At 33.2% G+C, this 27,855-nt stretch overlaps 1 protein-coding gene across 1 annotated transcript; it reads left to right on the forward strand.

Moving 5' to 3' along the window:
• Positions 1–2,514: 2,514 nt before the first annotated feature.
• ZNF644 (zinc finger protein 644) lies at positions 2,515–27,854 on the forward strand. The gene is made up of 5 exons (XM_051996875.1): positions 2,515–2,538; positions 5,235–8,268; positions 8,469–9,074; positions 24,998–25,100; positions 26,114–27,854. Exons 1-5 carry the CDS (start codon positions 2,515–2,517, stop codon positions 26,304–26,306), a joined length of 3,960 nt encoding a protein of 1,319 aa, XP_051852835.1. The 3' UTR covers positions 26,307–27,854.
• The last annotated feature ends 1 nt before the right edge of the window (position 27,855 follows it).

Below are 27,855 nucleotides of genomic sequence, written 5' to 3' on the forward strand. Positions count from 1 at the left end.
ATCCTCCCACAGCATTATCTGTGCTTGAAGTGCAGAGAGCTCTTTAAATTATGAAGCATTCTGTTTTGCATTAAGAAGCTATACTTATTAGGAAGATGTTCTTAAATGAAACCCAAATTTGCTCTTTTGTGCCTTGTATTCACTTTTTTCTTTCTTTTTTGGTCTGAAACAAGATTAAAAAAAAGTCCATTTCCTTCTTGATGTGATTGTTCTTTAATTGATTGAAGTCTGTTGTCATTACTCCCATTCTAGTATTTTTCTCTAAACCAAACTTACTCATGCTTTTTCAAATCTTTTTCTGGTCACCTTTCTCAGTTGGTTTTTATTTTATGTCCCTGTTAAAACATGGAACTCACATATTCTTAAACCTGCATTAAGCTTGAGGGTCCATTGGCCTAGAAAAGATGAGGATGCAAAGAAACATTTTAAGCTTCTACTTTTTTTTGCATATAAATATACACTCTATGTGCACACAAACGTCTATATGATATATCTTTAGTTATATCTATTTGTATAGTATTTGTAAGTTTTCATACCTCCATAATCAAAGTACAGTATTCCAACCAATTAAAATTTGTTTTGTTGTATGTAGATTGACAACTGTTAATGGTTTTCTCCTCTTGCCTTAATCTCACGTATTGCTAATTTATAAACTCATATGTATTCTTGTGTATCTTTTAAAGGAAAAAAAAAAGAGCTGTAATAGAACCTGATAGATATTAACTGTAACGGTGCTAGTGGGTAACCTTATATTTAGTTGCACAGTGTAATTTTTAATGAACTAGTACTGATTGAGGGCAATATTATAATTTTTTGTGAAAATGTATTATATGACAAGGTTGGCATTATGCGATAAGTACTCAAGAAATGTTAACCTGCTTGTAATAAATACAATTAATAATGTACATAAAAGAATGAAATTAAGCTAATTTTCTATCAAAAAGATTTATTAATGAACAGCAAGTGGACAGCATAGATTTGATGACAGGAAGGTTGTATCCAATCTGAATTACTGAGTGACCTAGGAAGCTTGCTCAGAGGGATTACAGAATAATTATGTTAATATGCAATTATCACCTCATTTCTTCTGTAGTAACCTCAAGATGTAGTGTAGTAAGGGTGTTATAGCAAGTGCTGATAGTTTGCAAAAATACTGATGTTTGAGATTTCTGAGACAATAAGTCTAGCTTGAGGCATATAAGTGATGATCTGTCATCTTGAAGACAGATCTGACCTTTGTACTTCTCTTTTAATGCTTACAGTGTATGACTACAGGCAGTTATAGCTGCAGAACTCATTATGATTTTCTAGAACCTAAAATATGTTTTTATATGTATATTAAAAATCTTATTTGCAACTTTTTATCCACTGTGAATTTAAAAAATAAAAACTTTTAATCAAATGACTCCTTAAGAAAGATACTTAACTGGCAATGTATAAATATAGTTTGATAATCGACATCCTTATTTATAGCAATTCAATTGATAAGGTTAATTGAAATTTGATGTACCATATTTAAACTAATTGTATATTTGCAATATAGATATTTTAAATTAGTTGGATGTTGATTCAGCCTTTTAAATCAAGTAAGAATTGATTCACATATTCTTTGTTTTGTTGCTTGGCAGCACAGAAAACTGCAAATGTTCGTGAAGTTATACTTTACCTGCTTATTGTACAGTAGTAGACAATGTATTAAGTGTTGTTGTTTTTTTTAATTTTCACTGTTAGAATGAGCTTTCAAAGTAAATGATTTCATGGGCATTATATACTACGTAAGCATTTTTAATAGACATGTAGGAATAATTACAAAAGATTAACATTTGTTCATTGCATCAGATTTTGAAGTTGCTGTGGTCATCATACATAACTTTTCAATGGGATCACTTACTCGAACATAAAAATACCAGTTTTAAAAAAGTACTATTAAAATTCATGTTTAAAAATAAATGTATATGTATATAGTTATAATTATAGTTATAAAATTTTTAAAGAAATGAATCAATTTAATTTTGTTATGTTTTCCTTCTATTTGTAAAGATTTTGTACCTGGACATATATTTAAATATCTTATATTTGTGGGGAGATTATTATTTTGTAGTGAATTAGCCATCTTTGCTTATCCATGATAATTTCCTAACAGGTGAAGGAACAAACTCTTGAGCTATGTCATGTTATATACAGTTCAGCAGATATTCTAACTAGCAATGGGTGTTATAAATCTCAACTTGTAGAGGAAGAATTCTACATGTATTCTACAGATTGAAAGATGGATTATGTCCATTTATTTTAATATATATTTGAACAAAACAGTTCTCTCTTTTGAACATAAACTTGTGGAAGGCTTTTATGAAACCATTCTGATAATGAGGACGGCAGTCTCCAAGTCGACATGATATTTTCATGGTTTGCCACCCTGCTGTTCAGGGGGTACCACTGAAGTTGCTTTAAATGGGAAGCGTCTGTTCCTTCTCTGAACTCCTAACACCAGAACAGATGGGTAGAACATGGAACATGGAAGGTTTTACCTCAGAGGTGGTAACAGTGAAGCCACTCATTAACACTGAATTTACCACTTCGTTAGCAACGTTGCTTCCTGTTGAGAAAAGCTAATATAGGCTCTCAAATTGACTGAGTATATATTTGTCTACCTTCATTATTAGTAATAAACTAGAACAGATAGTATAAATCTTCTATACTCAAACATGTATATGAGTATACACATATAAGTGCGCACATACATATTTTAAACAAAATATCCTTAATGCCACCTCTTAAAGACTTAGGATATTATTGCCCTTGTGAATGATGTTTAACTTTGTGTTGGGAGCAGTCACTGAATGGGTAATAGTAATACAGCTATTGAATTTGGTTTTTGTTTTACTGACATTTGCAATACTCCTTCATAACACATGTTTGTGCTGCCCATTTTTACCTTTGGTGTATGTGATGTAGAAACTCCTGCTGGGTGCTGCATTAGCACCATTTTGGAGTGATAGCATTGAATATGATCTTATTGAAAGTCTATTTTTATTTTTATGGAAATTTGCCAATTTTGTAATAGCAGAGAACTTTAGGAGTTAGATGGGTGTGCTCATGAAATAACTGGTATAGCATGTTAAATTTAAAGAAAGAAATATTTTAAATAAATTTCTTGTTAATGTCTTACATTATTCTCCCCCCTCCCCCTCCCTTTTAACATAAAGGCACATTTATTGTAGGTCAGTGGAAGGAATGGAACCACTAAGTATTTATATTGCTTAATTGTAAACTTTATCACCCCTACCCCCCCAAAAAAAAACAAACAACTCTTAAAGATTTCTCTTTTATTTTCTCAGTTTTGTTTTGATTCATTATGAAATTGTTATTTCAATTGTTTTGCTTTCATATACAAACTAGGTTTGTAGTCTGAGGTCTCTGCTATTTTTACATGGAAATAACTAACTTATGCAAATAAAATTGTATATGTTAGAAAGCTTAGAGGTTAATCTTTGTCAGGTTGATGTACTTTCGTACTGTGTAGCTCTAAAAACTTGCTATTTATGCAACAGATTAATTTTTAATTAGAAGTTTATTTTTGCAGTAGAGAGCTGGATTTTGAACTAGTAGACATGTGTTCAAATCCCAGCTCTGCCCCTAGGATCTTGGGCAGTTTTCCTTATCTGTAAATTGATGGCTTGTATCTAGATCAGCAGTTCTTCATCTGGGGTTCACACACGTCAAGCATGTGATAGATTTCAGGGGATTTGTGGACTTGGATAGGGGAAAATATTTTGTATTTTAATTTTCACTAATCTTGAGCTGGAATTTAGCATTTTCTCCAGTCCTGAGCATAAGGCAATAAATGATTTCATCAGATTGCCCTAAGGATGCAAGGCAAAAAAGTAGTTTTTAAGAACTTCTGCTTTAGATAGTCTATTTAAGGTGGCTTTCAGTTCTAAATCTATGATCTAATGTTAAATTAGATCAGATCTTAATTTTACAAGGATAACTAGTTATATTTTGTTTTTATCTTCTGTAGTGACAGTTCTGTGTGAATGCATGTTAGTACATTTTTCACTTCTTTGCTTTTAAGTCTAAATTATACTTAATGTAAAGACAAACACTAAATATTTTTATACTGTTTATATTATTAGATTCGTGCCTGTGTACAAATAAACGCACTTAACTTATAACTCGTAAGTTATTACTCTTTTGTAGCAGTACAAAAATATTTTATGTCAGATACTATCAAATAATGACTGATTTATATGGTTCATTTGTGTTTGTAGATGTTTGTTGTTAAATTAACAAGAATTCATTGTAAAAAAATAGGGCTTTGGTCACTTGAAGGGCATATTTTAATCAATGTAGAGGAAGTATTGTCATTAAGGTGTCTTGAGTATATCTGTTTTCTGCATTTAGTTTATTTGTTTATATGTTTTTGGCAATGCAGCTCCACTGACAAAATACAACACATGTCCTAAAAAATGAATTACTAAATTTGTTATTAAGAAGCCAACATTCATTAAGCTAAATTAAGCATAAATATTTTATAGTTTTTTAAGATAGTTTCCTAAATTGAAAGAGTACACAGTAATTTTAGGGCCAAGGTATAGAAGTATATAAAATCCCATTAATTTGAACTTGACTAATTTTTAATTTGTGATAATTTTAATGTAAGCTAATTTGAAATTTATAAGACAAATTCATGAGGAGGAAAAATTGCAGTTAATTCTTAATAAGATACATTAAAAATACCATTTACATCTAAACAATTGACATGTCTAGAAAAACCATCTCTTATATAATTATTAAAGTAAGAACCCCTAGTGTATCCCAGATAGTTAGTCTCATTCAAGTATGTCTTTGCTAGAATTAGAACTCTAGTTTGCTTCAGATATTCATTTTAATTGACCATCTTAAGCATATATAAATAAGGAGGGTAGGCTTTATTCTTTATGCCACTTGCATTTTCTCTCTGCCCTTTTATTTTCTCCCGAGTGTTATATTAATTTAGGAGCTTTCTTAGTCATATGTATGTAAAATACTTAGGCTATCCTGCATAACAAAAATTCAATCTTTTGTATTTTACTGTTTTAAAATTGAACATCTTTAAAATGATTTTTAATCTTTAAAATAACAAGTAAAATATTTGAGAGCTAAAGATTTTAAGACATTAAACTTATATCCTCTTCACTTAAAATCCAATGTAGTGCATTTTAAAGATATTATTTTTTGCATACATCTAACAGATTCCTTTCTTTTCTTTTTCTAGAGTAAATGTGTTTAATGGACTTGCCAACAACAATATGGATGAATCAAAGATGAATACTGAGATTACTGGTGCTAAAGAAGAACTTCTAAATGATACCAATTTCATCTCTGAGAAGAGTGGTGTTCTTAAACCACAAGAGTGTCAAATGTCATTTCAGAAAAACAATTCATTGACTCTGTCTGAAGAGCTATCCAGGGACAGATCTGAAAAAGCCTTAAGCGGAGGCCAGTCTACCCTATTTATCCATGCTGGTGCTCCTACTGTTTCTAGTGAAAAGTTTATCTTGCCTAAAGGGACTGCTGTTAATGGACCAGTTTCACACTCCTTAACTAAGACTTCCATCATGAGTAAAGGCAGCCTTTCATTAACCACTGGACAGCCCATGAGTCAGCAAACAACAGATTCCTGTTCTTTGAAAGTGTCACACGATCCCCAGCTATCCACAAAAGCTACGCCACAAAATTCAAGTCAACACCAAGTTTTATTTTTGTTACCTGATGCAGCACAGACTAAAAATCCCATCCATTCCATTAAGAAACCTACCTCTGCTTCACTTGGTTGTGATAAACAAAAATCAGTAGGGAGTGGTGTGAAGTCAGATAGCACTTTAATAAATCAAGTAGAGGGGTGTGAGGAGAGTGAGAGTTTATTAGCAAAGGACGATTGTGTCAAAACATTAACAGGTATTTCCTCAGGTACAGATGATTTCAGATCAGGAAATGATGCAAACTGGGATCCACAAAAAGAGTTTATCCAGTTTCTTATGACAAATGAAGAAACAATTGAAAAGTCTTCAGTGCATTGTAAAGTTGGGCTAGAGAAAAAGAGAAAAAGAAAAATGGATGTAAGCAAGATAACGCGCTATACTGAGGATTGTTTTAGTGAATCAAATTATATGACCACTAAATCAGAACTTGTAAATGTAGAATTTCTAGAGCAAAATGAAGAATTGCAAAGTAGAGAACCCCTTTCAAAAGTGAAGCCTGAGTCAGTAGATGAAGACTTAGATGATGTGGATGCTATTCAACAGCTGATTTACAGCCCAGATAAATGTGGAGGAGGGAGTTCACCTGTTCATACAAGCACTTTTCTTTCAAGTACTTTAAAAAAGAAATGTGAAGAAAGTGACTCAGAGTCACCTGCTACTTTCAGCCCTGAAGAGCCATCCTTTTACCCCTGTACAAAGTGCAATGTGAATTTTAGGGAGAAGAAGCATCTCCACAGGCATATGATGTATCATTTAGATGGGAACAGTCACTTCCGTCACCTCAATGTTCCACGGCCATATGCTTGTAGAGAATGTGGACGAACATTTCGTGATCGAAATTCACTCCTTAAGCATATGATTATTCACCAAGAAAGACGGCAGAAATTGATGGAGGAAATACGTGAATTAAAAGAACTACAAGATGAAGGGAGGAGTGCACGGTTACAATGCCCACAGTGTGTGTTTGGCACCAATTGTCCCAAAACTTTTGTGCAGCATGCTAAAACCCATGAAAAAGATAAAAGGTACTACTGCTGTGAGGAGTGTAACTTTATGGCAGTGACTGAAAATGAATTGGAGTGCCACCGAGGGATTGCTCATGGAGCAGTAGTGAAATGTTCAGTTATAAATTCTGATCTAACTCAGAGAAAAACACAAAAAAAGACTTCCTTGAAAGACCCTTTGACAGAATCATCCAAAAAACCAGCTACGTACATGTGTAAGTTGTGTGCTTTTACTACATCTGCTAGAAATATTTTAAAAAAGCATATGGAATATTTGCATCCATCATCATGCATTGATCCATTTGGGAGGCCAATACGATTGGAAAAAAAGGGGGACATTCTTGAAGAACCTTTAGATTTTGTTAGAACTAAGTCATTAGTTAAGGAACAGACATCCACATTTCCAAAGAACTCTGTTTTAAAACAAGATGTAAAACGAACATTTGCATCAGCATCTCAGTCGAGTAGTTTTTCCAAACTCCATAAGCGGACACATAGAATACAAAAAGCTCGGAAAAGTGTCTCCCAGGCAGGTGTAAATGTGTGCAATCAAAATAGTTCTCCTCATAAGACTGTTATGACTAAAAACAGCATTGACCAAAAACCTAAATATTTCCACCAGACAGGGAAACAAAAATCTAGTGTCAAAACAAATAGTAGCTATTTATATAGACACAAATATGAAAATTATAGAATGATTAAAAAGGCAAGTGATCCATATCCTTTGCATTTAAAAAAGGAAGAGGCCAGTTCTCTGCATGTGTTTTCATCATCAGATAGTTCCCCCAACAATTGTTTTATTATGGATTCTCATAATCTTGATCCAAAAAGTCCTGAAGATTTCAAAGACTATAGGCGTGTAGCTGTAAAAAGAGTAGTAAATGAATCTAAGATGGACAGTTCTGTTGCAGGAGAGGATCTAGACTGCTATCCAGATTTTTTGCATAAAATGACTGTTGTTGTTTTGCAAAAGTTAAATTCTGCTGAAAAAAAAGATAGCTACGAAACAGAAGATGACAGTTCATGGGATAATGTTGAACTGTGTGACTACACTACACAATCTATGGAAGATGAATCTTACAATGATGTTAATAGGGAGAATGTAAGCTTATTCCCACTCTTTAAAAATAAAGTAGAGGGTCAAGAAGTTGGAGAAAATCTTAGTTTTGACCAAAATGATGACTTTTATTTTGAATATTATGAAGATGCTGAAACTAGCAACTACTTACATGAGATACATGATCCTCAACATTTAGAAAATGCAGAAACATCGTTGCCAAAGCATAACTCCATTTTCCATTGGACTGATTTGTCTCTAGAGAAAAAAACTTGTCCATACTGTCCAGCAACATTTGAAACGGGTGTTGGGTTGTCCAATCATGTCCGTGGACATCTCCATAGAGCAGGGTTAAGCTATGAAGCCAGACATGTTGTTTCTCCAGAGCAAATAGCCACAAGTGATAAAATGCAACACTTCAAAAGGACGGGCACAGGAACACCTGTGAAACGAGTTAGAAAAGGTGAGCGTTGGTGTGGGTGGGCAGAAATTGCTGGTGTGTGGAGTACATGGTCACATTTAATGAATAGGAAAAGATTTTGCTTTGCTTTTGTTTCTATTTATGGGAGCATGCATATCCTGTTTCCAAAGTAATTGATTTTAGGGTAAATAGACTAGTAATCTGAAAAAGTCTTTGACACATTACATTTTTTTCCCCTCTAGCTATAGAGAAGTCTGAATCTGCTTCTGAGCACACTTGTCAGCTCTGTGGTGGTTGGTTTGATACTAAAATTGGGTTATCAAATCATGTGAGAGGACACCTGAAAAGACTTGGAAAAACTAAATGGGATGCTCATAAATCTCCAATCTGTGTTCTTAATGAGATGATGCAAAATGAAGAAAAATATGCAAAAATTTTAAAGGCATTGAACAGTCGCCGTATTATTCCCAGACCATTTGTAGCTCAGAAACTTGCATCAAGTGATGACTTTTTATCTGAAAATGTTATACCTCTTGAAGCATACCGTAATGGCCTAAAGACTGAAGCTGTATCAGTGTCAACATCAGGGGAAGAAGGGCTCGGTTTCCTAAATGAATCTGATGAAACAAAAGTAGAACTGCCCAGTGGGAAAAAAAGTCAGTCTCTTACACTGATAGAACTTCTGAAAAATAAAAGGTTGGGAGAAGAAAGGAATCCTGATATTTCTCCTCAAAAGATCCATAATCAAACTGCAAGAAAAAGATTTGTTCAAAAATGTGTTCTTCCATTAGATGATGATGGTCCATTGATGTATCAACCACAAAAAATGGATTTGACTGTGCAGACAGGTAAGAGGAAGCTTATAATTAAATGTATATTTTTTAAAAAATTATAAATGTTTGCTAGAATATGTAGAATAAAAAGGACACCCATTTCTATAAAATCCATCTTTTTTGAAAAGCACTACTGAGTGAATAATTATTAAGCATAATTATCTTCTGTGATATTTGAAACAAATTAGTGCCCATCAGCATTGCATTCTGTTTGTGGGCCTAATCTTTTTGAGAAGAAAACATTTGTCTTGCATTAAAATACTTTGAACAGTTGAAGGAATGGTATTAAGGATGAAAAGGTAGGGGGAATGGTGCAAAACCAATATTTTACCCAAAAGACATTTGTGTGACTTTATTATTGCTCATATTATCAAGAATATATTATTCAGGTCATCACTGATCCCCTTTTGTTCCTATTATGCAAAGGAAAAAACCCACATACCTTTTAAAAATTGAATGAGTTAATGTCTAAGGTATGCTTTACTATTTCAAAATCAAAATCTGTTTCATTAATTTTTGGTTCTAGATCTCACCTTAATGTTGTAATATAGAACAGATGGCCTTGTTTAGTATGTGCACTAGTTGTTTCTTCCTTCTCTCAGAATATTTTGTATATTTTGGCTAATGACAACTGAAGATAAATCAGCCTTACTTTTGGGGACAATTTATTTTCATAACTTGGGCTATAAAAATTATTCCAGATCATAGTTTGGATATATTAGATTTCATACAGAAGTTAAGTAATACTGAAAGTAAGCTTAATAAGTGTTACAATAAATGGAGTACTAAAAAGAATATCACTAATAATAGAATTTAGTCCTTGAATTGCTGCAAAATATAATGTTGAATTGTTTGCCTGGAGCAGAAATTGAGTTACTTCAAGTAAACATAGACCTTGTGTTTTAAAAGTTGGCTGCTGTCTAATAGACTTTTAATCTAATTAGGTTTGATAGTCTCTTAACACAATATAGTGAATATTTGCTTTATTAGTTGATTATTGACCCCCAGATAATTTACTTTCTGAAAAAGAGGATTTTATTTTTTTGCTTTTTTGATATTATAATCAAGTTGCTGGATCTAATTAAAGTATTTTGGTAGAGAAAGGATTGTCTGATAATTTAGTAGTTTCCTATTGTTTCACCATCTTTTTTCTTGTCATAACTGAAATGTTAACTTGTTTTTCATTTAGCACAAAGATTTTAACCAAAAAAAAAAAAAAAGGAACCCTAAAACTTTAAATCATTAACTTCCATTATTGATTGCGCATCTAGAGTAATGAACATAAAATACCCTGAATAAAATGTTGTGTCTAACAGCTGTTCAGTGGTGTGTTTTACCACCTTTTCTTCCAGCCTTCATCAGAAGCCTAATTTAGTATTGAGCCTTTTACAGTTTTGTGGGTAAAACACTTTAATTACCACTTTGTCAACTAGACTTTTAAATTCTCTTTATTGGTAATGTTGTAAGCTTTGAAACTTCTCAACAGAACTGTGCTATTCACATCACAAGATTGTATTTTAGGTTTAGGGAATGATCTGTATAACATAGAAATCTGAAGGAAAGTGATAATAGGTGTTAAATTCAAAGGAACTGAGAAGTTCAAGGCTCTTCCCTTTTTTGAAAGAACATGGGCTGGCTCTAAATACTTGTTCCAGAGCTCATTATGGATAACATACCCCAACCCCTTCCCAGTTCAATTAAGCTAATGCAATAATCATTTTTCATTGTATCTTGAATTTAGAGGTATTAGGGGTCTCAGAAGTTATGTAATTCGTTGAGGAATCAAAGGATCAGAATTTAGGTGACTCTGCAAGGTAACATAGGAAAGTAGGTGAAAGAGTAGGGATTTCAACAGTTTTCTCTCTGCTTCTGCCTGACCTATTTATTTCTGCTTTATTCTTTAGGATATGCACACAGGTTTTGAAGTGCATTCAAATTGTTCTTACCTAAACATTACTAATAATATTTGTGAAATCAAAAAGCTTTTTTCTATCATTAATATATTTTACATTGTTCATTTCATCTTTATCTTATCCTTTGAAATTTTCTCTCTTGTTTTATAATATGTTTTATGTATGGCTTATAATATGTCTTATACATAATATGTTAATACAGAATACACATGCATATATTTTATTGAAATAATACATGCATAATGTTTAATCATTTTGTTTTCTTAAAGTTTGAGTCTTTTCTTGTCCTTTTCTGCTTTTTTCCTCTTATCTTTTTGAATCATTGCTTACTATTTTTCTCTACTTAACTACTTTGCACACTTATTTCTAAGTCTCGGACTCAATAGTGTGTTCTTGTTAAGTAGACAAGTTATTTCTTATGCCTCGTTACCTTATTTGGTTCTCAGATGAATATTCAGATGAATATATTAAAGAAAAAATATTTCTTTAATATTTGGGGGGAGGGGCTTTTAAGTAGTATTAAAAAAAAAAAGGAATTACAATAATAAAAGAGCAGAAACTAGAAACTCCACTCTGGAGAAGTATATCTGAATGGGTTCTTTTTTTTTTTTTTTTTTTTTTTTTTTTTTTTTTTTATAATAAATTTTATTTTATTTAATAATAACTTCGCATTGACAGAATCCATGCCAGGATAATTTCTACACGACATTATCCCTTGCAATCACTTATGTTTCGTTTTTTCCCCTCCCTCCCTCCTCCCCCCCCCCCCCCCCCAGGATGGCAAGCAGTCCTATATATGCTAAACATGTTGCAGTATATCCTAGATACAATACATATTTGCAGAACCAAACAGTTCTCTTGTTGCACAGGGAGAATTGGATTCAGAAGGTAAAAATAACTCGGGAAGAAAATCAAAATTGCAAATAGTTCACATTCATTTCCCAGTATTCCTTCTTTGGGTGTAGCTGTTTCTGTCCATCATTTCTCCAATGAAACTCAGTTAAGTCTCTTTGTCAGAGAAATCCACTTCCATCAGAATACATCCTCATACAATATCGTTGTCGAAGTGTATAATGATCTCCTGGTTCTGCTCATCTCACTTAGCATCAGTCCATGTAGGTCTCTCCAAGCCTCTCTGTATTCTGAATGGGTTCTTTTTACTGTGATATAAAAGTAGTTTTGAATTCTTAAGGGACATTGAGATGTAGTTGAGAAATACTCTGGTGAAGTTGGGAACTTAATAAAAGACTAAGAAAGAACTTAAGAATCTGTATTGGGTTAGAGTATAAGTGAAGTCAGTGAATACTTCTCTTTTAATGACGGAAGCATTTTCCCTAAAATGTGGAGGACATGACTCAAAAGTTATTAAATCTCAATATTCCTTAGGGCTAGTTTGACAGGACGGCTTATTGTGATTTTTTAAAGTCAGATTTTTAGTGGAAAGGGTACTAGACTTAGTCAGGAGATTCGGTAGGCCTAGTTCTACTACTAATTAATTATATGCCTCTGGGTAAGATAGTTAACTTTTTTGGGATTTGTTTTCTTTTTGGGAGAGGAGGTGGGTTAAATTTATTAGGTTATACTAAATCATCTGTAAGGTTCTTTTTAGCTCTTAGTCTTTAATTTTCTATCTTTCATTTTACTGCTATCATGAAAATAATGCTGGATGGAGAACCTGAAAGACCTCAGTTACAAAATGTACTCTGCCAGTTAGGTAATAGCTGTTTGATCATGGGCCGCTGGTCATGTAGCCTCTCTAGTTAATCCATTTTCTTACATCTTAAAAAGGAGAAGACTGAACTAGATTATCTGCAGTGTATGTTTCAACTCTAAATCTATGATCCACTTAAGAAATAAAAAGTTTAAGATTGAAGAAATATTGGTGGAGTTAGATATTTAGAAATCATTGGATTAAAGCATAATTAATCCAGTACAAATGATACTTCCTTAGTTGTTTCTATATTTTAGTAAGAGAGGAGGGAAGGAATATATGGTTATTCTAATCTTTCTACTAGCAATCTTATTGGTTCATTGATTTGATTTTAGTTCTTGATCATCTGGAATTAGTTGAGGGGTGAGGAAGAACATTCACTTTAAAATTCTTTTAAAAGGGATGGGGAAGGGAAGGGAAGGGCAGGTGAAGTAGTGTCACCATATTAATGCTATCGCTTACATATTGTGCATAATCACAGTGCTTAATGTAGCCAAATACAAAGAGTCTAGGATCTGAAAGATCTGAAGACTTGGAACGTGTAGCATATGAAGGACTTTGGGGACCAAATTTCTGAGTTTTCTTCTGGCTCTAAATCTGTACCACACTGTTTAGTCTCTCAAAATGTTTTGTACTTCTTACATTAGTAGTAAGATTTTGCAAGAAGTTTTCAGAGAAGTAGTATTATTGTTTCCACTGTAATATTTTACCATTGAAGAAAGTTATAGCAAGAGGTTAGATAGCTTGCCTGATCTAATTAAGACATTTATGACACTGTCATTATTTTGCTAAATCAGTGCTACCAGTTTGGTGTGCAGACAACCAGTCCAATCTCTGGCATCTGTAACATGGAATTATAGTAAGACCTATTTCAGAATGTTGTTAAGATCAAATGATGAACCATATACAGGAAGTATTTGCCCACTTACACACCAGAATCTCTGCTTTTTATTGCTTTACAGATACCTCATTTAATTCTCACAACAATCCTGGGAAGTAGTTCTGGGCACACCTTAAATCAATATATAAATGTCAGTTAATCTTCAAGATAATTTTTATTATTATTCACATACCTGGTATCCATCTTAGATTTCTAGTTCCCTTACACATGACTCTATATACTCTGTAATAGAAGATTAGTCTATTTCTTCTTCCTTCTACTTGTTAATCCATTTCTGTTATCTGTGCCACTTTATTAGCTGGTATCTTGTGTGTACTTAATTATTTGATGTTGCCTACAGGTTTAAATGTAAGCTTTTTGAGAGTGGATTACTTGTTTTTTGACTTTCATCGTATTCATATTAGTCTAGTGTCTGACTGATTTTAAAAACTTAGAAAATTAGTTAAGCAATATTTTGAAAAATGGGCCAAATTTTATTTTATTAAGGATATTTTATCTGGAATCTTACATGTGATTTTAGCAAAAGAATAAAGAGAGAGAAAGAGAGCGAGTAGCTTTTATTTTCATTTCTATCAGAATATTTATTTTTAAGTTCTCTACCCATTTCCACTTGTTTTTTATCTAGAAATATGATCTTTGTATAGTCAGTATTTGTAAGAGTTGCAGTAAATATATAAAAAAGACATGTTTTCTTTACATTTTACATCATTTTTACCTTACATATTTTTAAAAGGAGTTCATAATTTGCTTTTAAAATTATGCTATATCACATATGGAAAGTGAGATAAAAGTAAGAAATAGAAATCAAGATTAACATATGAAAACATTTATTTCTTCCCCCAAAATACTAAGATCTGAGGCCAGTTTTTGTTTTTTGTTCATTTCTAGATTGGACGATACAAACATTAACACCTACTAATTCTCTTTACCATTATTAATCTATGCTAAGATTAGATCCTTTTTATCAGTACAAGAAGATTTATATGGCTATTTGCTCTATTTAGTAAAATAATGAACTAAAATGTGTGTTCTTTGCAATTGTGGATAGGGAAGAGAAGAAAGCTGATCTTTCCTTTCATAATCTTCAACTTTCCTTAACAATTTTCATTTTAATTATCTAAATAAAATCAGCTTAACTTTCCAAGCTACCAAAAAAAATCTTTTTTTACCATATTTTATTTAGCAAATAAATTATGAACACACACACAAAATAAAAGATGTAGTGTTAATAAGTATGTTTCATTTCTTCTCAGTAGTTAGTATCTGTTTTTATTTATTAATTTGCTAAATGGAACCTAGACACATCTAGAAGAAATATCCAGCAAAATTAACCACTATATTGTCAGCAGAATATGTCACATGTACAGGGTTCCCCTCCCTGGAAAAAAGCAGGAGATGAGCTTTCTCACATCTTTTCTCTGGGGTCAGGTGTGGATGTTATACTTATACACCATTCAATTTGATTTTTAAAAAATCTTTTATTTATGTTGTATTTTCATTGGGTTATTTTCCTGATTGTTCATAGTTGACTTTATATTAAACTTTCCATGTCTCTCAGTATTCTTCATTTTTTATTACTTCTTAGCCAATAAATATATCATGCTCCAGACACTGTGTAAAACACTGAAGAAACCAAGAAAGGCAAAAGAATCCATAAACTTGAGGAGCTCCCAAACTGAGGGAGACAACATATAAAGAAATAATCTTTATACAGGACGAATTGCAAATAATCATCGGAGGGAAGGCAGTAAAATTTATAGAGATTGGGAAAGGCTTCTTTTAAAAGGTAACATTTTGGCTAAAATGTGAGGAAAACCAGGAGGCAGAAAGAGAGAGAGGGGTGGAGAGATCTGATCAAGGAAAAGGAATGGAGGCCAGTGTCAACTAGATTGAACAACATCTGGTGGGAAGGCAGGGACTGGAGTTTGGAGTAGACCAGTAGAACATTACGAAAGCGGGGGCTGGGAAGGAATTTGAACTTCAAATTCGAGATAGTGTTTTTAAGCCTGGAGATAATAGGAAGCCACTGGAGTTTCTTGTTTGGGGAGTTGACATGATAGGATCTGAATCCCGCCTCCCCCCCAAAAAAAATTCATTGGCTGAACAGAGAATGTTTTGGAGTGGGGAGAGATGTATGGCAGAAAGCCCAACCAGCAGACTGTCATATTAGTCCAGGTCTGAATAGATAAAGGCTTGTACCAAGTGGGTGACATTCTTGCGAAGGTGAAAGTGATAGGCATTGACAACAGATTGGATAGAGGATGAGCTTGGAAGCCTGCATGCCTGGGAAGATGGTGGGGCCTTCGGTAATAATAGGGAACTTGGATGGGGAGAAATAATGAATTCACTTTGGGAAATGTTGAGATTAAGATACCTATAGTACATGCCCTAATAGGCAATTGGAGATTGGAGGTCAGTGGAGAAATTAGGACTAGATAAATAGATTAGAGAATCATCAAGATGGGAATGATTGAATCCATGGGACCTGATGAGATCCTCAAGTGAAATAGTATATATAGAGAAGAGCAGGACCCAACGAGAGTGTTGTGAGACCCCTATCATCATTGGACATGACCAAGATGAAGTATCAACAAAGGAGACATTTAGAAGGTAGGAAAAGAAAAGAAGCAGATAATCAGCAGTGTCAAAAATTCTATAAAGAGATCAAGAAGGAGGTGGGTTGAGAAAGGCCATTGAATTTGACAATTAAAAGATAACTGGTACTTTGAGGAATGGAGATAGTTTAAGTCAGATTTTCAGGAATTAAGAGAATGAAAGAAGAGTTATTAGAGGGATCTTTTATTGACTCTCTTAATGTGTTTAGACACAAAAAGTCAGAAGAAACCCATAGTAATATGTAATCTTAAGGGGTTTTTCAATATAGAAGAGACCAGGGCATGAGCATAGGCAGTAGGGAAGGAGTGTGTAAGACAAGGAAACTTTGAAGATAAGCAGTTAAGAATAGGGATGACACAAAGGACGGGGGAGATAAAAAATAGGACAATTTGTACAAGTATAGGAAAGGAGAATGATCACCTTGTCACTGAAATAGGCGTGAAGGGGGAGATAGCAGCAAAGGCTTTATAAAAGGAAGGTTTCTGCAAATGCCCTCAGGAAACTTGCAGCTGAAATTGAGGGTGTTGGGGAGGAGCTCATTTGGGAGCCCATTGGGAGCCATGTAAGATTTCAAGGAAATGAAAAGGTTTGGAAGAATGGCTATGGAGAGGACAATAAGATGGTGATTTAGTTAGGGAAGTGTTGGAGCATTTCCAAGTGAGGATATAATTGAAGTAATGTGATGTAAATTTGTAGGGAATCCAGTCTGAAGAATTGAGCTGAGCAAAGACAGTGGATGGGCTGAAGCTTGACAACACAATTGGTAATAAAATGGATAGAAGATTCAGTAGAAGAATGTAGATTGTAAGTGGTTCACTAAGGGCTCACACCATGGAGAAAGGAAGAAAATATGGCTAATGCTATGTGATGATCTGGGAGAGAACTAAGGCCCCAAAGGATTGGAGGTCACAATGGAGATGAAGAGCTTCCCAGATTGGGTGGTGAAGGCCGAAGAGATGAAAAGGCATTAGATGGGTTGTGTTCAGATAAGGAGATTTCACATGTATGAACATGGAGACTCTGCATTTCTGGAAGATGGCAAAATTAAAGGGTCTTATTGACTGGTTGAGTTTGTGTGAAATGAATAGGTTGAAGGGATTGGGAGGTTAAGGTTTTTAAGGGAGTATCAATATCTATGTTACAGTCCCTGATTCATTAGACAAGAGTTAGGGAAGAGACAGATTATAAAGTTAAGCACTGAACTGATTAAGAAAGGAAGAGGCATGTCCATTACTGTAATTTTGATTGAATAGGAGATTTAGGTTATAGGAACTTAGAAGAGGTAACTAAATAATAGGAGGAGAACCTGGAGCTTTTCATAACACTGCACTGGAACATTCTTTTTTTTTTCCTCTTAAAATTCCAGTTTCGTTATTTTTGCCACTTTTTTTCTTTGAAAATTTTACGTTCTAATTTTTTCCTCTTCCTCCCACCTCTTCCCTTACCCACTGAGAAGGCAAGCACTATAATATCAATTTTACATGTAAAAAAATCATGGGACATATTACCTTATTAGCTATATTTTCAAAAAAGGCAAGATAAAAATGAGAAAATATGTCATTTTGCACTTTTCATCAATTTTTCTCTCTGGCAGCTTTATAATATTTTTTCATCATGAATGTTTTGGAATTGTCTTGGAACATTATATTAATCAGAGTAGCCAAGTCTTTCATAGTTGATTATCATTACAACTTTGTTCTTTAATGTGTAACATAATCTTCCACTTCTTACTTCACTTGGCATCCTTTATAGATCTTGCCATGTTTTTCTGAAAGCATCCCATCATCATTGCCTACAACACAATAGTATTCCATCACAATCATATATTATAACTTTAAACATTTTCCAACTGATGGGCATTCCCTTAATTTCCAGTTCTTTGCCACCACAAAAAGTTACTATAAATACATGGTATAGACGAAATAGTGATATTTCTGGATCAAAAGGTAGGCACAGTTTTACATCCTTTTTGGCATAATTCTGAATTGTTTCCAGAATAATTGGATCAGCTCACTACTCCACTAGCATTTTGTAAATGTGTCTATTTTCCCGTATCCCCTTCAGCTTTTGTCATTTCTGATAACCTTAAGTTATTTTAATTTGTATTTCTCTGATCAACAATGATTTAGAGAACGCAGACAATGGAGTGATGTGGAGGTGACAGCCTCTGTGTGTGTGTGTGTGTGTGTGTGTGTGTGTGTGTGTGTGTGTGTGTGTTTTCCCTCTTGGAATGATGAGTGGGATGCACACATTACATGCAAATCCCTTACCTCTCATTTCTCCCTCCACTATAAAACTTCTTCCTTGTGTGTTTCTTTTATGTGAGAAAATCTCACCCGTTCTATCTCTCTCTTTCCTCCTCCTCCCAGTGCATCTTTCTCATCCCCTCTCCCCACTACTCCCCTTCCCATTTTAATCTTCCCAATAGGACCAACACTTAACACCGGACACCAAGATAAGATCAAAATGAGTCCATGATTTAGGCATAAATAACAAGATTATAAATAAATTAGAGGAACATAGGATAGTTTACCTCTCAGAGTTGTGGAAGAGGAAGGAATTTGTGACCAAGAAGAACTAAAGAACATTATTGATCACAAAATAGAAAATTTTGATTATATCAAATAAAAAGCCTTTGTACAAACAAAATGAATGCAAACAAGATTAGAAGGGAAGCAACAAACTGGGAAAACATTTGTACAGTTAAAGGTCCTGATAAAGGCCTCATTTCCAAAATATATAGAGAATTGACTCTATAAGAAATCAAGCTCTTTTCCATTTGATAAATGGTCAAAGGATATGAACAGACAATTTTCAGGTGATGAAATTGAAACTATTTTTACTCATGTGAAAGAGTGTTCCAAATCACTATTGATCAGAGAAATGCAAATTAAGACAACTCTGAGATACCACTACATACCTGTCAGACTGGCTAAGATGAAAATAATGATGAATATTGGAGGGGATGCAGGAAAACTGGGACACTGATGGTATTGTTGGTAGAGTTGTGAACAAATCCAACCATTCTGGAGAGCAATCTGGAATTATGCCCCCAAAGTTATCCAACTGTGCATACTCTTTGATTCAGCAGTGCTACTGCTGGGCTTATAGAGATTTTGAAGAAGGAAAAGGGACCTGTATGTACAAAAATGTTTGTGGCAGCCCTGTTTGTAGTGGCCAGAAACTGGAAAATGAATGGATGCCCATCAATTGGAGAATGGCTGGGTAAATTGTGGTATATGAATGTTATGGAATATTATTGTTCTGTAAGAAATGACCAGCAGGATGAATACGGAGAGGCTTGGAGAGACTTACATGAACTGAAGCTGAGTGAAATGAGCAGAACCAGGAGATCATTATACACTTCAACAGCAATATTGTATGAGGACGTATTCTGATGGAAGTGGATTTCTTCAACAAAGAGAAGATCTAATTCAGTTCCAATTGATCAATGATGGACAGAATCAGCTACACCTAGAGAAGGAACACTGGGAAATGAGTGTAAACTGTTTGCTTTTTTGTTTTTCTTCCCAGGTTATTTTTACCTTCTGAATCCAATTCTTCCTGTGCAACAAGAGAACTGTTCGGTTCTGCACGCGTTATTTTGTCTAGGATATACTATAACATATTTAACATGTATGAGACTGCCTGCCATCTAGGAGAGGGGGTGGAGGGAGGGAAGGGAAAAGTCGGAACAGAAGTGAGTGCTAGGTATAATGTTGTAAAAAATTACCTATGCATATGCACTGTCAATAAAAAGTTATTAATAATAATAAAAAAATCATCCCAACATAATTGACTCACACGCTTATTTATCTAGACTCCTTTTAAATATCCTAATAATGATAAGGTTCTTGAGTTAATTGTATCATCTTTCCATATGGGAATGTAAAAACAGTTCAATTTTATTGAATCTCTTATGTTTCTTCTTTGATGTTAAATTTTTTTATGCTTCTCTTAAGTTTTGTGTTTAAATATCAGAATTTCTATTTATTTCTGGTCTTTTCATCAGGAATGCTTGAAAATCCTCAGTTTTGTTAAATATTCATTTTTCCTCTAAATAATTATAATCACTTTTGTAGTTGTGATTTTAAAAAGGTTCAATAGGTATCATTTCTAGGTAATTTAATATTTTGTTAATAAGCCAAGCAAATTATTAATGAAAGAATGGTCATTTGACAATTTCTTAGACCAAAGATCTTTAATGGTAGTGGGGTCACAGTTTACATGTCCCTTGAAGAAAATGTATTCCTAAAGGGTGCCTCCTTAACTCTGATTGGTTAACTAAATTGGAGATAGGCTGTGTTGGGAGTACAAAACTTAGGCTACTCAGATCTTAATGAGAATAACATTTCCCCATTATTTGTCTGAGAAAACACAGTGAGCAGGAATATACCATTAGCATAAACTTAGAATTTCTTTTACTGTGTGATTAAATCTTTGCCTGGGTAAACCTCTTAAGAGAGATTTACCACATTGGTTGATTGCTGGATGAGGAAGTAGAATTGGTCCTAATACAATAAAGTTATTAAATATAAGAAAAATATTCATTTATCACACTGGGCAGATTATTTTTGGTTGTAACCCTAACTCCTTTGCCCTCTAGAATATATTCCAAATCCTTTGCTCCTTTAATGTGAAATCTGCTACATCTTTTTGTGACCTTGACTGTGGCTCCACAATATTTGAATTTTGTTTTGTTTTGTTTTGTTTTGGCTGTTTTGATCTTGAGCTGTGGAATTTGGTTATAATATTCCGGGGAGTTTTCATTACGACCTCTTCAGACAATGATCTCTGAATTCTTTCAGTTTTCATGTTACCTTCTGGATCTAAGATGTTGGGGCTGTTTTCCTTTATGAGTTTTTTTTGAAATATGGTATTTAGGTCCTTTTAAAAATTACAGCTTTCATGTAGATCAGTAGTTCTTGAATAATTTTTCTCAATGTCAATTGTTTTTCTGATGAGATATTCCACATTTTCTTTTTTTCATTCTTCTGAATTTGTTTAATTTTTGTTTTGATGAATTAGTCTCTACTTGCCCAATTCTAGTATTTAAGGAATTGTTTTCTTCAGTGAGCTCTTGTACTTCTTTTTCTATTTGACCAATTCTACTTTTTAAGATGTTCTTTTCTTCAGTGCATTTTTGTGCCCTCTTTACCATTTGGCCAGTTTTATTTTTTAAGGTGAGAATTTTTTTCAGTATTTTTGGTTTTTCTTTTACCATACTGTCAATTGTTTTGAAGATCAAATTGACTGTTCAGCTCTGAACTTTAAATCAAAAAATAATTGAAACTCTGTTATTTCATTGAATGTTCATCTTTCCCCTAGAAAGATAGTGCTTAGTTTTGCTGGATAGTTGATTCTTTGCTGTAGTCCAAGGTCCTTTGCCTTCCAGAATATCTCCTTTAACGTGGAAGCTGCTAGATCTTGGATAAACCTGATTATGGCTCCTCAATAATTGTTTTTTCCCCCCCTGGCTGATTGCAATATTTTCTCCTTTAATGATAATTCTGGAATTTAGCTACAATATTCCTTGGAGTTTTCCTTTTGGAGTCTCAGGAAATGATTGGTGGATTCTCTCAATGACTATTGTACCCTCCAGTTCTAGGACATCAGGAAACTTTTCCTTGATGATTTCTTGAAAGATGTTATCCAGGCTCTTTTTTCATCATGATTTTCAGGTAGTCCAGTATTTCTTAGATTGTCTCTCCTGGATCTGTTTTCCAGGCCAGTTGTTTTTCCGGGTGAGGTATTTTACATTTTCTTCTATTTTTTAACTTTTTTGGTTTTTTTTGACTGATTCTTGATGTCTCATTGGGTCATTCACTTCAATTTGTTCAGTTCTAATTTTTAGTGAATTATTTTCTTCGGTTAACTTTTTTTTAACCTCCTTTTGCATTTGGCCAATTGTAGTTTTAAAGCAGTTGTTTTGTTCATTGGATTTTTCTAAGCCATCATTCAACCCCTTTAATCCTCAGTTCCCTTTTCTGTAAAAGTGGGATAAGAACCTGCAAGTAAGAATTACCTGTCAGGTTTATTGGGAAGCTCAAATGGTCATGTATGTAAAACACTTGGCAAAAATGTCAGGTCTCATTGATTCTAAGATTAATTATTATAAAGAACTTCTTCAGATGGACCAAACACCAGATGGTTTGGTTTTTTGATGGCTCTCGAAAACACAACACAGCTCCCTGTACACAAGGGAGTCCCTTCTATAGTTTTATATAATAAAGGTCATCTGGCTTCCGCTTGAAGATTTCCATTAAAGGGGAACCCATCACCTCCATCCTGCTTTTGAACCTTGGTATTTGTCCAGAAATTTCCCTTACCATAAAACCTAAATTTGACTCTTTGCACCTGAGACGTAGTGTGATGAAGGGTAGAAGTATCACACTCCACAGATATAATTAGGAAATGTTTAACAAATAAAAATACCACATAGAAAATGTTAATGTGTGATTTTCTAAATCAGTATTCAAGCTAGGATCCTTTTCTGTTTGAGTTTAACAAGACTAGTGTAGGGAATAGAGTGCTGGACCTGGACCGGGAATCAGGAAAACTTGAGTTCAAATCCAGCCTCAATCACTTCCCCTATTTACACAGCTAATTTTATAGCATTCCCAACCATCCATTTCAAGCTTCTCTTCTTGATTAAACACCCCAGTTCCTTGGACTTTTCATGACCTAACTTATGATTTTCCACCTTACTCAACTAATTGACTTTTAGTACTCTCTCCCTCATGTATGTCTTTTTTAAATTGATGAGCCCAAAAATGAATATAATATTGCCAGTGTACAGAAACATTGTCTCTCTTTATTCCTAGAAGTTTTGCTTTCTTAATGTAGCCCAAAACCTCATGAATTTCCCCCCTCTGCCACTTTACAATATGAACCTCCTTTTTCATAATTTTGTTTCTTTTGGAAACCAAATAAAAGACGTACATTTTTCCCCGCCTATTTTCATCTTCTTTTATTAACCTGTCAAGATATTTTGAGATATTGACTTTGTCATACAGATGGTTAACTATTCTCAGCTTTGTGGCATCTGTAAATTTGATAAGCATACCATCTGTGCTAATATAATATAAGCTATTTGGGTATGAGGATTCCACTCCCCTCCATTTTTTGGATATTTCTGTCCCCAGTGCTTTGCACATAGTAGGTGCTTAATAAATAAATATTTCCAACCTTCACTACTCTTGACACTATTATGCTAAATCTAGCAGTACCAAGTAATGCTATTTTACTGATATGTATTCCCCTGTCTAATTTGCTGATTAAAAAATGCTATCAAAAGGAGTAATAAAAAACATAGTTGGGCTTTTTGCATACATATTTAGTAAGTATTTTAACCACCTTTTGTTTATAGATTTAATAAGTATTTTATCATCTGAGTTTGTATAACTAGGTTTTAATTCAGTTTTGATTTAATTCTCTAATATTCTATTGAATTCTTGTATTTCTGTCATTTAGAATGTTCTTTAGAAGAGAAATAAGAAACTGAATTGGTCATAAGTTGAAGACATTGTCTAACATGAAATGTATCAGTGGTGGTTTTTCATTTTTCTAAATCTTATTAGTATAGTAGTTGTCAGTTGATAATCCTTGGTGACTTTTTAAAATTTAGATCAGTTCCCTGGAAATTAGGTTGTGAATGATACTGCCTTCACTATTCCTATTCTCCCTCTCTCTATCCCTCCCTCCTTCCTTCCTTCATTCTTTCCTTCTTTCCTTCCCTCCCTCCCTCTTTCTCTCTCTTCTCTCACACATTCTCTCTCTCACTCATACATGTACAATCTAGTCATTCTGGATTTCTCTTAACTAGAACCTTTGGTTAGATCAAAAGCTGTGTGGGGAGTGGAATGGTGGGGTTTCTCTCCCAAGTTATTTCTTCTATATTATGGCTTTTTGCTCAAAAGGATTGGGATTGGAATTACTAGTTAAATTATATTGAAAGTTTATTTTCTGTTCCTTCATATATCATGCTTTTCATCATTTTTTAATTAGCCTTTTAGTTTTCTATTAGGAAAAAATTTTAAGTTAAGAACAAATTCTTGCTCTTCCTTCCTCTCTCCTTTCTTCCTCCTCATGTTAAATCTTGATTTCTTAATAAAATTAAGTTGTATTTTATAACTTATTTTTGTCTTAAAAACTACAAAAGAATAGCTGTTAGAACATGAAAAATAAGCTCCTGTTATCTCCTTTCCCTTCTTTCTGTCCCCATGTAGAATTAGGGTATCGAGTGTAAACAACTAACTTAAAATTATGATGTAGAATTCAAATTAATTGCCCTTTTTAATTTACATTTTGAAATTTTATTTAAATTTTCATAAAGTTGTGATAGAATGTAATAATAATCCAGTTGAGTCTTAATGGCATTTATTATCCAGTGTTGATAATTTTTCTTAGAAAGAAGAAAACAGAGTTGGGACATCAGAATCATATATAATTAGTCATAAAAGAATTAGTCTTACTATGATAATAATCCAAATAAATAACTCACTACTGATAGTTATTTTAAAAAATTATTATATGAGTTTTTATGCAGTAAATTGTTGGCATGAATAATCTTCATGTGGAAATGTCCAAAAAAATGCAAAACTACAAGGTTTGGGGAGGGTTTTTTTAAAAAGTAATTTATATTAATATAGAATCAGTAATGTGGTTTTGGTTTTCTAGGAGGAGGAACTAAATACAGACTTTATCATTATATATAGAATCAACTATAATAATAATTGCTTTTTAAATATCTGGAGTAGTGAGTCTTTTTTTCTCCCCCCACCCTTTTTTTTTTTAGCCATAGATAGTAAGCAGAAGAAGTCACGATCAAGATCTGGAAGTAAGAAAAAAGTATTGCCATTACCTCATGGTGCTGATGATATTTACATTCTGAGATGCAGGTATGCTTTTTGCTTTTATCAGTTTAAAAAAAATTTTTTTAACAAAGTAGTCAAGAGTTAATAAGGACAATATATGATGTTTCTGACTTTAAAAAGAAGCAAGAAAAAAAAAACTTTGTTTTTTATAATTTGTCAGTAATTGGGTGATTTGATCTCAGAACATACTTGCCCACACACAGTATGATATTACAAATAGAAGGTAGCTTCCTAAGTTGGATTCTAAATCCTCACTTAATCTGTAATATTTTGAAATATAGGGCATCAGAGATATAAATTGTACTGTCTTCTATATTTGTAATATTGTCTATCTCTGGGAAACTATCATTTAGAATATTGTTAAGGCTACATTTACAATTTTTGAGTATTCCATAATCTAGTAGAAGATAATAGAAACATATTTTTATCCACCAGATTTTCTTAAATACCCTTTTCTATATAATCCTGTCTCCTGACAGTGTTGGAAGGCAAGAACTCTTGAGAATGGTTATTGGAATCTTTATTTTACTGGGCATGTATTGAGGTTCTGCCCTCACATTTCTTTATGCACAGTTCAGAATGGTCATTGAACTTGCATATATTTGGAATATTTATTTTTCAGAAGTCTGACATTCTAAAATCTAGACTTAAAATAGTTAGAAAACCTTTTCCCCCCATACCCATTGCGAAAGTAATGCCTCATTCAAATTATCCTTGTGCTTCTTAAATCTTTCGTTGTTTCATTATTTGTCATACCTTCCTCATGACGTTATAATTTCCTTTGGGGGTGGGGTGGCCTATGGTGTGTACATCTTTCATATTTGTATACCTACCCTATCTTTTTAGAGTAATTTCCTTCAGAGATTTAAATTTTTTTAAACTAACTTATGTCTTCTGAAGCTGGAAAAACCATTTGATTTAAGGCCCTTTTAATGCTGTTCTGGTTCATTATATATTCTTTGGTTTAATCAAACCTGACCTTAACTAAAGTTAATTATATTATTGATGAAATTGTTTTGAATATCTTGTACATACAGGTTTTGTGGCCTGGTCTTTCGAGGACCACTGTCTGTTCAGGAAGACTGGATCAAGCACTTACAGCGACATATTGTGAACGCTAATCTTCCCCGGACAGGAGCAGGCATGGTAGAAGTCCCACCACTACTTAAAAAACCTGCTTCTATTACTGAAACTTCATTTTCTTTATTGATGGCAGAAGCAGCATCATAGAACAAAGAAACCTTTTGAATAACAAATTTGAATTGGATGTAAATTTGAAATACTTTGTCATTTTTTTTAAAAAATTGCTACATTAAATTATCTGTTTATAAATCCTAAAGCAGGAAAACGGGGAAAGTGAATTACAGTGACATCAGAGCAAATTGAGTACTTTAAAGCAGTTACAGTAAGTAGTCTTTATATTTTATATAGGGTGGAAGATGTGTTTTTAAGGTTTACTAAGTTTTTGTCAGTTAACTATGTCCAATATCAATAACAAGATCATTACACGTAAGCAGCCATTTATCAATTGTTGCACATGGGTACTTAGAGACAGACTTTATTGAAAAATTATGTTCTCTGCAGTGTTACCAGAATCAAGGCTCTGTTTTTTTCCCCCAAAAGAGACTTGCATAGTAAAATAAGATATTATATTTTGTTTGTATGTATGTAGTGTTTTGTACAATACCAGAAACTGCTAACTAAATTCACTCAATTTAGGGCATTAAATATCATGTACTTCATAGTTCAAGAGACTGTTCACTCAAATAGGGCAATGAGTACTATTCTATTTAGATGTGTAAGTGTTTTTTTTTTTTTTAAAAAAAAAGTCACATGAAAAGGTTTTTTTTTTTTTTTTGTACTAAAAGTGGAGGGAGATTTGTTTAAACAAATATTTCTAAAAGAAATATGTACATAGTACTGGAAATTATTTGTGGTAAGGAAATATTCTTTACTCCAGTTGCATTTCTCAGACAATAAAGTGGTGCATCCATGCTACCTCCTACTTTGTCAACAAAGATGCTATTTACCCTTTACATTTTTGTATCATAATAGATTGAAATCTAACTCTTTATTGCAAGACATCCTTTTGTTAACAGACTTGTTTCTTTTTTGATGTTTTACTTAAAATTTGACTTGCTTATGAGACGGTTTTGCCTCTTTACTACTTTATTTAACACTGTAGAAATGTACTACTAATAATAAATGATGCTCACTACACCATTTAGAATAGCTTTCTTCATTTATAATTTGTTCCAAATTTGATCATTTCAGCAAAATTTAGTACATCAATTGGTATGTTTCTACATATGAAGAGAATGTTTACAACTTAAATTTTAGAACTTGTTTTGGATGTAATTATATGTACGAAAATTGTGTAACACTATGCTCTTGCTAAGGACCGCCATTATGGAATTACTGAAATAAATGTGCTGTGAGGATAGAACATATGGTGCAGATGTCTTGGTCATGATAAATTGTGAATGTTTATTTACAAAGTCTCCAAAAGTGATTTAATTTTCTTCAGTAAATCAGATTTTTTTTAAATACAAGTTTTTGTATTCAAATACCATTTCATTTTGTTCATGTAGGATGGCTAATACTGTAGTTAGACCAAGGATATGCATTGATACTTTCTTTATTTGTAAATAAAGCAATTAAAATGAGGTGTATTTTGGTAGAGTATATACATACCTCACTGCCAGTGAAATTGCTTTCTTATGGTATATCTCCTTACCAGAAAAATCTCTAAATAAAAAAAGTTTAAAGAAATATAAAT

The sequence above is a fragment of the Antechinus flavipes genome, chromosome 4, assembly GCF_016432865.1.
Source record: "Antechinus flavipes isolate AdamAnt ecotype Samford, QLD, Australia chromosome 4, AdamAnt_v2, whole genome shotgun sequence".
NCBI lineage: Eukaryota > Metazoa > Chordata > Mammalia > Dasyuromorphia > Dasyuridae > Antechinus > Antechinus flavipes.

Excerpts from the sequence above, each read along its gene's own strand:
- ZNF644 (XM_051996875.1), top strand. The coding sequence starts at position 2,515 with ATGGAAGGTTTTACCTCAGAGGTG. Across the intron at positions 2,539-5,234 it reads AAGGTTTTACCTCAGAGGTG|ATTCCTTTCTTTTCTTTTTC; the intron begins GTAACAGTGAAG and ends TACATCTAACAG. Across the intron at positions 25,101-26,113 it reads ATTTACATTCTGAGATGCAG|GTTTTGTGGCCTGGTCTTTC; the intron begins GTATGCTTTTTG and ends TTGTACATACAG.